The following is a 14,003-nucleotide window of genomic DNA, read 5'->3' as shown; positions in this document are numbered from 1 at the left end:
AATCTCTGTTAACAAAGAAATCTTCCACTGTCCTTTAAGGTTAATGATGGGAGTATATAGGGTGATAATTTTTCTCTGTCTTATCGCGTCCACCAAGTTTTTATGTGGAACTTTGTTGGTATATGATCCTTCTCTGTAGAGAAGAATAAAACTACTTATGAAAATACGTATTAAAAGTATTAACCATTAAGATTTTTACAGCCAGTTTGTTCATGTTTTTCTGGGGTGCCAGTATTTGAGGGAAGGCAGCCTCTGGCAGGAACCATCATCTGACCCTAGGCCAAGAGCTCACATACACTACATTGTGGTCAAGTAAAAAAAACATCCTGCCATTTAACCTAATCTACAGCCTAACTAAAAAAAGGCTCAGAGTAAAAACTGCATGTAGTCAGACTGAGAGAAGAAGAAAGGGCATAAAGAAGAAGCTGTGGTGTAACAAACAACCTGAATCAATTCAAAACTGTTAATGTGGACAAAATCAGCTACCAGGTAAGAGTGTTTATATATATTATTATTATATATAATATATACATAGAATATATATGTAAATTGTATTATGTATATTACAGTCTGAGCAACATATATTTTTGCATAGGTGGGTGATATAATGTTACCTAGAACTCTGTGTGTGTACATACAACTTTTGCTTTTCCTCAAACTGATATCTGGTAAGTTCTCCTGTGGTCAGTTCTTCACACTTTAAGTTGAAGCAATTAAGCATAGCCCTGTCACAGTCATTACAATATTACCTAGCCACAATAATGTTAGCACCCTGTGTTTTTAGGAAATCTTGATTATCAACAAAAAACTTTTAAAAACAATTATAAATTTTATTAAAACAATTAATAACAAAAAAAATATTATATGTTACTATATAAAATTATTAGTGATTCTGCATTAGTGATTTTAAATTATTTACAGGATAGAAGATAATAAATACATAAATCAAAGTAAATAGGATTCATTTTAAATGTTTTGTCTCTGTTTTTTTTTACCAAGCCTAAAAGAATAAAAGCCTTTAGTAGTTTTTATATGTAAAAACTACTGTAGCTGATACTACAGCAAATAATAATATATATAAACATTAAATAAATGTTTAAATACATTATAAAAAAATAATGATGACACATAGGGCTTCGTATTTAACCATTTAGTGTTAAATATGTTTAGTGTTGGGTTCAACTGTAATGTTTATTTTTTATATAACAGCATACCCCGAGACATACTTGGGTAGCATTTTAAGTGTAAAATCTCTAGTTATATATAATATCTCTTATTTTAATTTTTATTTTCTTTACATATACAAAGATACAATAATTTGGTATGAAAAATATTTTTTTTCTTCCTCTTTTTCTCAGATTTTCCCCCCAGTTTTCCCCCCAATCTAGTCGTATCAAATTACCCTGATTGCTTTACACTTTACCTCTACCGATACAATTCTCTACTGCTGACTGAGGGGCTTCGCAACTGTCACACGCCCCCTCTGACACGTGTGCAGTATCTTTTCACCTGCATGAGGCGAGTTCATATGCTGATCAGCCTTGTGCACGTGAATAATCAGCATTATTCCCCAACTCTGCAAAGGTGCCATCAATCAGCCAGCAGAGATTGTAATTGCACCAGTTATGAGGAACCCTGGTCTGGCTCATCCCACCCTGAACAACAGCCAATCATTGTTCATGTAACCACCCAGCCGGATGGCAAAGCTGAGATTCGTTACGATGTATACGAAATCCCAGCTCTGGTATGAAAAGTATTTTTAATAAATTAAATATTAGTGTGAATGTGTAAATTTCATTAAACCAGATTTTGGTCTGTGTGAACATTAACTGACATGATTTAAACAATGTAAATCATTACAATCTAAAATCAATAAAAAAAACATTAATAAAGGCAAATCATTTACATGTAAGCTTATACAGTGTATTTACAGTGGGGCCAAAAAGTATTTAGTCAGCCACTGATTGTGCAAGTTCTCCTACTTAGAAAGGTGAGAGAGGTCTGTAATTTTCATCATAGGTACACTTCAACTATGAGAGACAAAATGAGAAAAAAAATCCAGGAAATCACATTGTAGGATTTTTAAAGAATTTATTTGTAAATTATGGTGGAAAATAAGTATTTGGTCAATAACAAAAGTTCAACTCAATACTTTGTAACATAACCTTTGTTGGCAATGACAGAGGTCAAACGTTTCCTGTAAGTCTTCACCAGGTTTGCACACACTGTAGCTGGTATTTTGGCCCATTCCTCCATGCAGATCTCCTCTAGAGCAGTAATGTTTTGGGGCTGTCGCTGGGCAACACGGACTCCACAAATTTTCTATGGGGTTGAGGTCTGGAGACTGGCTAGGCCACTCCAGGACCTTGAAATGCTTTTTACGGAGCCACTCCTTCGTTGCCCGAGCGGTGTGTTTGGGATCATTGTCATGCTGGAAGACCCAGCCACGTTCCATCTTCAATGCTCTCACTGATGGAAGGAGGTTTTGGCTTAAAATCTCACGATACATGGCCCTGTTCATTCTTCCCTTAACACGGATCAGTCGTCCTGTCCCCTTTGCAGAAAAACAGCCCCAAAGCATGATGTTTCCACCCCCATGCTTCACAGTAGGTATGGTGTTCTTGGGTTCTTCTTCTTACTCCAAACATGACGAGTTGAGTTTTTACCAAAAAGTTCCATTTTGGTTTCATCTGACCACATGATATTCTCCCAATCCTCTTCTGGATCATCCATATGCTCTCTGGCAAACTTCAGATGGGCCTGGACATGTACTGGCTTAAGCAGGGGGACACGCCTGGCACTGCAGGATTTGAGTCCCTCTCGGCGTAGTGTGTTACTGATGGTAGCCTTTGCTACTTTGGTCCCAGCTCTCTGCAGGTCATTCATCAGGTCCCATCAGATCATTTTGACCCCACGGGATGAGATCTTGACCCCAAGGGAGATTATCAATGGTCTTGTATGCCTTTCATTTTCTTACAATTGCTCCCACAGTTGATTTATTCACACCAACCTGCTTGCCTATTGTAGATTCACTCTTCCCAGCCTGGTGCAGGTCTAAAATTTTCTTCCTGGTGTCCTTCGACAGCTCTTTGGTCTTGGCCATGGTTGAGTTTGGAGTCTGACTGTTGGAGGCTGTGGACAGGTGTCTTTTATACAGATAACGAGGTCAAACAGGTGCCATTAATACAGGTAACGAGTGGAGGACAGAAGAGCTTCTTAAAGAATAAGTTACAGGTCTGTGAGAGCCAGAAATCTTGCTTGTTTGTGGGTGACCAAATACTTATTTTCCACCATAATTTACAAATAAATTCTTTAAAAATCCTACAATGTGATTTCCTGGATTATTTTTTCTCATTTTGTCTCTCATAGTTGAAGTGTACCTATGATGAAAATTACAGACCTCTCTCATCTTTCTAAGTAGGAGAACCTGCACAATCAGTGGCTGACTAAATACTTTTTGACCCCACTGTATGTACACATTCAAATAAAATACAAGTGGCTTAAAGACAGCATGAAATATAATTAAATTGTTAACAACCATTATTTGCGATCAGCTAAGTTAATAATCGTGACAGGCCTAAGCATTGTTCAAACTTTTTGTCATTTGCATTGTAGATTCTGCTTTTAAATTCTCTAACTCCTTTGACAGTCTCCAGCTGGACCCTTAATGTATCCAACAAAATGTTGAAGTGGACAGATGCAAAAGCCTGGTGTGAGGAGAAATACACAGGACTGATGGTCATTCAGAACAAGAAGGAGATTACTTATCTGAAAAACCACCTTCCGGTGAAAAATTCCCACTACTGGATTGGACTCAGAAGGATGGAGGGTCAATGGACATGGCAAGGGACAGGAAAGCGACTGGAGAGCAGTGAATTCTGGGCTCCCAATGAACCCAATAACAAAACAAATGAAGAATGTGTGGAAATGTACAGAAACGAAATTAAAAACAGAAATGGCATGTGGAATGATGATAAATGCAGTAAAGAGAAGTATTTTTTGTGTTATACAGGTAATGTACCTAGGTAGACTAAAATAACATTTCCAAAAGGTGCAACATTTTGTAAAACAATATTAAAACAAGAACCTGTGATTTCCTAATTCTCTCAAACCTAGAGATATTACTAAGAATTTAAAAAAAAATTTTACTGACCTGGCCAAATTTTATTGTATTTTATTCAAACACAATTGTACACAAAATTAGGTGCCTGCAGCACACTCCGAAAGTTCAGACAGGTTTCCACTGTTATATAAGATTTCCTATTGAACTTATTTTTGGAAATTAAGGATGCTTATTGTTGCAGTTTTGCAAGTGAATTTTTTTGCCCATTATTGCTTGATACAAAACTTGATGCAGCTGCTCAACAGTCCATGGTCACTGTTGTCTGATTTTCTTCTTCATGATGCTGCATACATTTTCAGTATGAGAGAGATTAGACTGCAGCCAGGCCAGTCAAGCACACACCACTCCACAATCTGAGATGAGCTTGGTCCCAAATAACTCAGCATTGTGTTTGCATAAAATTGATGTATGGCTTAAAAGATTTTTAGGTTGTATTTCTTGATACATCATTGGACTGTGTTAAGTGACAACAGTTTAAAAAAAAATAATACCATAACTATGTGGCTATGTTGTTACAGTAGCATAATGTAGTGCTGAGGGATCGAAGGGCATGCAACTTATACAGTGGTTTTTATTCTTCCTTGAGACTACTCTGGATTAACTAATTTTTTTAATGATATTATGCACTTTAAATTATATTATGTATATGGTAAATTTAAATCTTGCATTGAGAAATGTTTTTGAGAGCCACAACCCATCTTTGCTTGCAAAGACTAAGCCTTTGGTACTCCTTTTATACCCAATACTTGTTTCAATGTTTAAAAATGGTTTACAACATAAATATTCTATAAGATTTTTATTCTTATTTTTCCCCTGTCCCAAATGTTTTGGGTTTGTTGCAGGCACTGACAATGTATAGACAATGCAAAGTATAATTACTTACGTATCATTATTTATTTAAATACATTGAAAATAAGTATTTGTATTTTTTACTCAAAACATGCCGACTCTTCAGTACCCCCAGGTGTCAATAAGTGCAATAAAAATGAAACTAAGAATGAAAAAAAAAATTATTACCATTTTTAATGGAAAAAAGGGGGGGCTGCATGGTGAGACAATGGGTAGCACTGTGGCCTCACAGCATGAAGGGCCTGGGTTTGATTCCACACAGGGTTCTGGGTGGGCCTGGGTTCTGTGTGGAGTTGGCATGTTCAAGTCCAAAGACATGGAGTCAGGCCAACTTGAGCTACTAAAACTGCTGTACGTGTGTGTGTGCCCTGTGATGGACTGGTGACCTGTCCGGGTGTTTCCTGCCTTTTATTAAATAAATCAGACCTGCCATGACCCTGACCAGTACAAAATGGTGGTAAAATGAATTGGTTTGTTTTCTGTACACTATATGGCCAACACTATATATATATATATATATATATATATATATATATATATATATATAATTGTTTTACATTTTCAATTGCTTCAATCCCTTTATCTTGGTCAGGGCCATGTTCCACCAGAAAACACTCGGAGCAAGGCAGCACTGCTAAAATTCAAACCTGGATCCCAGCAGTAGTGGTCTAGTGTAAAAGACCTCTGTGCCACCTGAGCACTCCTGCTTTATCATAATCAATGCACCATCCAGGAAACACAGACAAAATGCATTTTGTACAGGGTCCCAATTCATCGTCTGCATGTTTTTGGAAATAAAAAAAAACTCACAGAGATACACACAGAAAAGAAACCCACACAGATACAAAACTAATCAAGCACAGAGACAGCAAGGATCAAACTCAGAACTTCAGGAACCTTGTTGCATTGTGGCACTCACTTCCAGCTGTGCCACTGTACCACCCTGTAATAATAATTTAATGATTATTACTTGATTATTATCAATGCTTTTAAACTGAGTGGTAGAGGGGAGCTCAAGAGCAACTGATCTTACATAATGTTCTTGCACATGCAATTTTTTTTATCCATAAATACATAAAATGTTTTGTGCTGCAACTTTAACCAGCATTTATTTATTTTGTGCGCAGTGTCATGTACTAACGTCTCCTGTGGTGAACATGGCCAATGTGTAGAAGACATTGAAAACTACACATGCAAGTGTGACCCAGGGTTCACTGGCCCCAGCTGTATGGAAGGTACTGCAAACAATCTACACCATCAAATTGTGTGTTTGATTTTTTGTGCACATGGTAAAGGCTTTTTCTTTCTTTGCAGCTGTACAGTGTGACACGGTTAGAGATCCAGACCAGGGTTTTGTAAACTGCACGCATGTTTATGGAGAGTTTCGTTTTAATTCATCCTGCCACTTCCAGTGTGTCCCTGGCTACAGTGTACAGGGTTCAGAATATCTACAGTGTCTGGCATCAGGGAAATGGCATAGTGATCCTCCTGAGTGTCATGGTAATGAATGATTCCTTTTTTTCATGTTTTGTCATATTGTCTTACATTTAATAGCCAATTGTATGTGGACAAACATTCTAATGAGTAGAGGCATTTAATGAGTATGAGTCATGCATACTGCTAAAAGGTGCATAATATTAAATGTACAATCTTGCAATCTTTATAGACAACCACTGGCAATACAACAAGTCAACTTTTAGAGCTGTGTTTTTGTCATAGGATGCTAGTTTTATTAGTTATTAGTTTTATAGTTTGGTTTATTTGAAGCATAAATATTTAAACAACAGTTAAGCCATCAAGCCATATACCACACAGTTTTACAGAGTGTAACACCCAGGTAAAATCCGTTAAAGTACAGAATCAAGCTTCACCAACCTAAAGTCTGTTTGGCAGATGTCATGTCATGTACCCTGCCTGAATAGCAAAGGAAAACCATCAGGGCCCTCTAAAAATGCAGGATTTTCTAAAATAATATTTATATTTATTATTTATATTTATTTATTATTTATAATAATATTGTGTAATAAGACATAATTTTTGCAGTACTTTGGGAGAGGACTATGATGCCGTTTTAGGGCCACTGTTACAACCCCAAATCAGAAAAAGTTGGGACAGTATGGAAAATGCAAATAAAATAGAAAACACAGTGTTCCTTACATTTACTTTGACTTTTACTTGATTGAACATGAGATATTTCATGTTTGGTCTGATCAACTTAATTTCATTTATTAATATACCTCCATTCCTGCATTTCAGGGCTGCAACACATTCCAAGAAGTTGAGGCAGGGGCAATTTAGGGCTAGTAATGAGGTGAAAAAACTAAATAATAATGTGATTCCAAACAGGTGATGTCAACAGGTGATTATAATCATGGTTTAGTACAAAAGCAGCATCCAGGAAAGGCTGAGTCTTTGATGAGCAAAGATGATCAGAGGATCTCCAGTTTGTGTAAGGTTTCGGCGGCGTCAGTAGAACCTACCACCGGTTCCTGGCGTCGCAGGCCTTACAGATCACCTAGGAGCATGGCCTCATATAGACGGCCAGCTCATTAGGGCGAACGACCTGCAGCTGCGACTTCCCTATTTAAGGGGGCGTCACCAGGCTGCAGGCGTCGCACCTTTTGTTTCCTTTTCTTTCTTTTGTTTGGCATGGTGACACACCACGAACTTGCTTTCTTAGGGACAGTCTGGTTACCCCCGGCGCTCCTAGAGCGTTGGGGTGTGTAGGTCGCAAGGCCGAGGTAAGCTAGGGTTTTGGTTCTCTTGGTTAGGGATAGCTGGTGCGGTTTTTTACAGTCCTCGAGCTGTTGTTTATTTTTGGTGTTTAGATTCAGCTATCGCTAGCAATGCTAGCATGAAGCTAAGACCAAGCTAACCGCTATCTCACAGCAGCCCTTAAGCCAAAAGCTGCCGCGGGTTCTTTACAGCCGTCGTGGCTAAGCGGTTAAGCCATTGCTTTTCCGTGTCCGTTAGTCCCGGTTCAAATCCACCCTTTTGACTCCTATGCCAATGTTTTTCTTACCCAGTCACTACGTGCTGGTGTTAATGCCCGAGTGGCTTTTATTATAAGCCGTTTTCGCTCCGGCCATTCCCAGTCTCTACGTACTGGTGTTAATGCCCGAGTGGCTTTTATAATAAGCCGTTTTCACTCCGGCCATTCCCAGTCTCTACGTACTGGTGACAATGCCCGAGTGGCTTTTCGTATAAGCCGTTTTCGCTCCGGCCATTCCCAGTCCCGACGTGCTGGTGTTAATGCCCGAGTGGCTTTTATTATAAGCCGTTTTCGCTCCGGCCATTCCCAGTCTCTACGTGCTGGTGTTAATACTCGAGTGGCTTTGACAATAAGCCGATTTTTGCTTTTTTGTTTTCGTTACCCGGGTTTTCAGTTTGATGTGTTTTTTCCCGTTGCGGCATTTGTAAGCGCACGGGCTTTTCTTCATTTTCCCCCAGCGATAGCGCACGAGGTTAGTGAACCCCTTTGCGCCAGAGCGATCGGGGTTCGCGCCTCGCGTCTGGCTTCGCTTTTTTCCCTTGTGTGTTCTTTGTTTTTCTCTTTCAGTTACCTGCGGTGCCAGCAGCTTCGTCCGGGGTTCCCCACCCCGATCCAGTTATGTTTTCCTTTGCGTGGTCTTTTGTTTATAATTATTTATTGTTAAATAAAGAATTATAATTTAATTTATCTCTGCATCTTGGGTCCTTTCTCTCCCCACGTAACAGTTTGTCAACAAATGCATGAGAAAATGATTGAAATGTTTAAAAACAATGTACCTCAAAGAAAGATTGGAAGGGATTTGCATATTTCTACATCTACAGTGCATAATATCAATAAATGATTCAAGGAATCAGGAGGAATTTCAGTGCATAAAGGCCAAAGGCGCAAACATAAGCTGATCGGGCGTGATCTTTGATCCCTCAGACGGCACTGCATCAATAACCGCCACTCAACAATAGCTGATATAAACACATGGGTGAGGGATTACTTTGGCAAACCTTTGTCAAGCACTACAATACAGAGTTACATGCACAAATGCCACTTAAAACTTTACTGTGCAAAAAAGAAGCCTTATGTTAACCATGTCCAGAAGCGGCGTGGACATCTCTGGGCTCAGAGGCATCTAGGATGAACCATCACACAGTGGAAACGTGTACTGTGGTCAGATGAATCAGCATTCCAGGTCTTTTTTGGTCCGTGTGCTCTGGACCAAAGACGAAAAGGACCATCCAGACTGTTATCAAGAACAAGTTCAAAAGCCAGGGTCTGTCATGGTATGGGGCTGTGCCTTTGGCAAAGGTCATTAACACTTCTGTGATGGCAGCATTAATGTAGAAAAGTACATTGACATCTTAGAGCAACATGTGCTGCCTTCAAGATGTCATCTTTTCCAGGGACGTCCATGCATTTTTTAACAAGACAATGCAAAACCACATGCTGAACACATTACAAAGGCATGGCTGCGGGTGAAGAGGATACGGGTACTGGACTGGCCTGTCTGCAGTCCTGACCTGTCCCCAATAGAGAATGTGTGGAGAATTTTGAAACGAAGTATGCAACAATGACGACCCCGTACTGTTGCACATCTTAAGACGTGTTAGCAGGAAGAATGAGACAAAATAAAACATGAAACACTAAATCGCTTGGTCTCCTCGGTGCCAAAACCTCTTTTAAATGTGATGAAAAGGAATGGCAACATTAATGGCAACAAGTGGTAAATGCTTTCCTGTCCCAACTTTTTTTGGAATGTGTTGCAGGCCTGAAATGCAGGAATGGATGTTTATTAATAAATGAATTGAAGTTGATTAGACAGAACATAAAATATCTCAGGTTCATCCTGTCTGCAATCAAATAAAAGTCAAAGTAAATGTAAGACCCACTGTGTTTTTTTTTATTATTTGCATTTTCCATGCTGTTCCAACCTTTTCTGATTTGGGGATGTACTTCAATGATTATTACTTGATTATTATTAATGCTTTTTAAACTGAGTGGTAGAGGAGAGCTCAAGAGCAACTGATCTTACATAATGTTCTTGCACATGCAAATATTTTTTAATCCCTAAACACATAAAATGTTTTGTGCTGCAACTTTAACCAGCATTTATTTATTTTGTGCGCAGTGTCATGTACTAACGTCTCCTGTGGTGAACATGGCCAATGTGTAGAAGACATTGAAAACTACACATGCAAGTGTGACCCAGGGTTCACTGGCCCCAGCTGTATGGAAGGTACTGCAAACAATCCACACCACCAAATTGTGTGTTTGATTTTTTGTGCACATGGTAAAGGCTTTTTCTTTCTTTGCAGCTGTACAGTGTGACACGGTAAGAGATCCAGACCAGGGTTTTGTAAACTGCACGCATGTTTATGGAGAGTTTCGTTTTAATTCATCCTACCACTTCCAGTGTGTCCCTGGCTACAGTGTACAGGGTTCAGAATATCTACAGTGTCTGGCATCAGGGAAATGGCATAGTGATCCTCCTGAGTGTCATGGTAATGAATGATTCCTTTTTTTCATGTTTTGTCATATTGTCTTACATTTAATAGCCAATTGTATGTGGACAAACATTCTAATGAGTAGAGGCATTTAGACATGCATACTGCTAAAATGTGCATAATATTTAATGTACAATTTTGCAATCTTTATAGACAACCACTGGCAATACAACAAGCCAACTTTTAGAGCTGTGTTTTTGTCATAGGATGCCATTTTTTGGTTAATTTGAAGCATTAACATTTTAACAACAGTTTAGCCATCAAGCCATACAGTATACCACACAGTTTTACAGAGTGTAACACCCATGTAAAATCCGTTAAAGTACAGAATCAAGTCTCACCAACCTAGTAGTTTGTTTGGCAGATGTCATGTCATGTACCCTGCCTGAATAGCAAAGGAAAACCATCAGGGCCCTCTAAAAATGCAGGATTTTCTAAAATAATACATTATTTATAATAATATTGTGTAATAAGTCATAACTTTTGCAGTACTTTAGGAGAGTATTAAAGTAGTAAAAAATTTAGTATTTGACCTAGAGAATAATGTAATATTTAATTGAGGATGAAGTTATACTTTTATATCGGTTTTGCAAATAAGGTAATACTCAATCTGCTGACACATCAGCATCAGTTTGTTATTAATGTAAAAATGCTAAAACAGCTCTGCCTGAATTTCTGTACTTCAACTTTATCCTCTAAACCTAAACATTATCAAATAATATGTCAAATAAAAAAAAAATACAGTGGCCCTAAAACAAAGGGGTGTTTTTTTCAAATAGGATACTAATGGGGTTCAAGGTTTAAAAGTAATGATTGGCCAGTGTTAAACAGCTGCAAGTTGCTAAATCATTTTTGTATTGTGAACAAAACTACATGTTATCTTTCAAACAGAACTGAATGACCTCTCTCCTGAACCTGTGCTCTGTAAGAATCTTTCTGTGCCTGATGGTGGTAAAGTGGAATGCAGCAGCACCTTCTGCATGGTACACTGCCCCCCTTCTCACCTGCTGCTGGGCACTCATGAATACATCTGTAGGTCTGACGGTTCATGGAGCCACTTCCAGCCTATTTGTGCAAGTAAGAAGTGTATTTTTATGTTGATACATGCCTTGAACGTTTTTAGGCTGTAGTATGTTAGCTGTATATTCACATTTACATTTTCGGCATTTAGCAGTCTCTTATCCAAAATGACTTAAAAAAGTGTTTCCACAGTAAATATTTCCCTATTCTAGTTTAAGTAGACAACAATCCAAGGACAGAAATCTGCTGAAACTCTGTTAGAACAAAGGTTTTTTATTTTGTTTTTTAATAAGATGATAAAGAAAGTTAGTATGTGTATGTTATTTCTCAGTGCTTAGTAAAGGGTCTTTAATCATATATATATTAATTTAGCAATCTAATAGAATTAAGCAGATTACAAGATTATATGCAAAATATGCATGGGACAGTTTGTGTGTAGCAATACGTATATCCCCAGTCCATGGTGCAGGGCACTTGGTTCTAACTCCTTTCAACCTGTTAGTGTTTACTTTTGGATTTTCAGTTGTAATATTTAGTTCTGCCCACAAACACTTCACAGAAAATTGCTACTAAACTACCTGCTTTTTGTTGTTAAAAAATAATTGCATTGTAGCGCCCAGGTGGCGCAGCGGGATATTCCGCTAGCACACCAACCACCGGTCAGCTGGGCGCCATCTAGCAAGCATAATTGGCAATGCCTGCAGCAGACATGGTTCTGCTAGGGCGGGATGACCGGACTATGTGGGTGGGGGTCTTCAAACGCTGTGCAAGGACCCTGATTGGCAGATAGAGAGGTGTCTGTGCAGGGTGCATAAGTGAAAAAGGAATCCGCTAAGGGCTGTGCACACGTCGGAGGAGGCATGAGCAGCAATATACCCACCTTGACTGCAATCAGGGATCCCCCAGCAGCGGAAGACAAATTGACTATGCTAAAGTTGGGAGAAAATGGGCGCAAATGCATAAATAATAATAAAAAAAAATAATTATAATTGCATTGAATTAATTATTTTATAAGTTATATTTGGTTGTTTTGGATTGTTGTTGTTTTTCTTTCTTCACAGTAAAACAGAGACAATGCAAACTTTTGTGCCATGCTGTATTTAGCATACTGTATTGTAACATACCTACCCTGGAGTTCTGCATACAGTTCAAGCATACAGTTCTGCATACATATGTTTTACTTGTATCACAAAATAGCACATCTTGTCTGATGGGTCTTTTCAGGTTACCACCATTTATTAATGGCTTCATCAGGATGTGCACTTCTTTCAACCATTTTTTGCTGTGTATTTTGCTGGTCCTATTGCTTAAAGAGTAAGTATTTTCTATGCATCCTTCACCATTTGTAAATGTGGCAGACATGAAGATTCACTATCAAAACTACTAAAATCTTTATCTTCCTAGTTTCAAACAGTCTTAGATTTCTGTTTTCATATTGTATGGTGTTTTGTTTTGTTGTTGTAGCCCATCTGCCCTAATATATGTTTTTAAAGATATTTTTCTGTTTACCAAAGTAAAGAGTGGTAATCTTATCTTACCTACCAAAGTCTTCCTGCCTGCTCAGGTTAGTCTGGCCATTTTTCTAGCCTCACTGAGGCCCCCTAGTGGGTCACAGCCCCCTGGTTGGAACCATTGCTCTAGGCTACCCAAAGTCCCGTTGAGCCTGGTTCAGCTCAAGGTTTCTTGTACTTTTATGAACGTTTTCCTTACCCCTGTTGCCATCAGCTTGCTTATCAAAGGTTTTGGGTCCTAGAATTATGTAAAGTTAAATATCAGTATATACCATATATACTAATTATTTCATTTTATTGCTTTATTTTTGTATAGGGAAAACAAATGTGAAACCAAGGTAACACAAGAGCTTAAATATTTTTATGTTCAAGACAGTCATTACAACTTAAGTTAAAGTTAAAATCTAATTAGATGTTTACTTTCCTTCAACAGAACTCAAGAGGACATGAGGAATTCTGTACATGATGCTGAAGAGGGAACACAGGAGGAGCAAGAACACTAAGTCATCAAAATTATACAATATGTAATTTCAGTGTGTTTAGTGTGTTTTTTCCAGCTTAATTGTTACCTAATGGTTAATCCCAATGAAAATAATGTAGTTTTCTTTTGCTAGAATTCTAAAAAAACACTTTATTAAATTGAAAGATTTAAATCACAATATATTGTAAAATTAAATGTTTTTATATTCTTGTTACAAACCCTGCAATACTAATTGTGTTAACTGCAGTGTGTACTATGCATCAATAGTAACCTATAAATAGATGTAAATTAATCTATCACATTAATTTTGGTCTATTTTTGACACTTCAACATTTTGCATTCCAAACATTCCAAGTTGGACCTTGTATTTACGAGAACTTATATTACACTATTCCATCAGAGAAGTACCATTCCATCAGTTCAATACCAGTTCATCAGAACAGTACCATTCCAGCAGAACAATGTCTTTCCTTCAAAAAAGTACTATTGCATCAGTTCAATACCAATTCATCAGGGGGCGGCACGGTGGCTC

At 38.1% G+C, this 14,003-nt stretch overlaps 1 protein-coding gene across 1 annotated transcript; it reads left to right on the top strand.

The window, feature by feature from the left end:
- The first annotated feature begins 3,681 nt into the window (after positions 1 to 3,681).
- On the top strand, positions 3,682 to 13,568 carry LOC134320844 (L-selectin-like). The gene is made up of 9 exons (XM_063002477.1): positions 3,682 to 4,012; positions 6,100 to 6,207; positions 6,287 to 6,472; positions 10,084 to 10,191; positions 10,271 to 10,456; positions 11,351 to 11,536; positions 12,704 to 12,793; positions 13,307 to 13,328; positions 13,424 to 13,568. Exons 1-9 carry the CDS (start codon positions 3,682 to 3,684, stop codon positions 13,491 to 13,493), a joined length of 1,287 nt encoding a protein of 428 aa, XP_062858547.1. The 3' UTR covers positions 13,494 to 13,568.
- The last annotated feature ends 435 nt before the right edge of the window (positions 13,569 to 14,003 follow it).

Source organism: Trichomycterus rosablanca, chromosome 9 (assembly GCF_030014385.1).
Source record: "Trichomycterus rosablanca isolate fTriRos1 chromosome 9, fTriRos1.hap1, whole genome shotgun sequence".
In the NCBI taxonomy this organism is placed as follows: Eukaryota; Metazoa; Chordata; class Actinopteri; order Siluriformes; family Trichomycteridae; genus Trichomycterus; species Trichomycterus rosablanca.
The sequence above is the reverse complement of the archived record's forward strand: the minus strand, read 5'-3'. Positions and strand labels throughout refer to the sequence as shown.

Coding starts and splice junctions, on each gene's coding strand:
- LOC134320844 (XM_063002477.1), top strand. CDS start 3,682: ATGTTGAAGTGGACAGATGCAAAAGCCTGGTGTGAGGAGAAATACACA. Junction 4,013..6,099: donor GTATTTTTTGTGTTATACAG/GTAATGTACCTA, acceptor TTTTGTGCGCAG/TGTCATGTACTAACGTCTCC. Junction 12,794..13,306: donor CTGGTCCTATTGCTTAAAGA/GTAAGTATTTTC, acceptor ATTTTTGTATAG/GGAAAACAAATGTGAAACCA.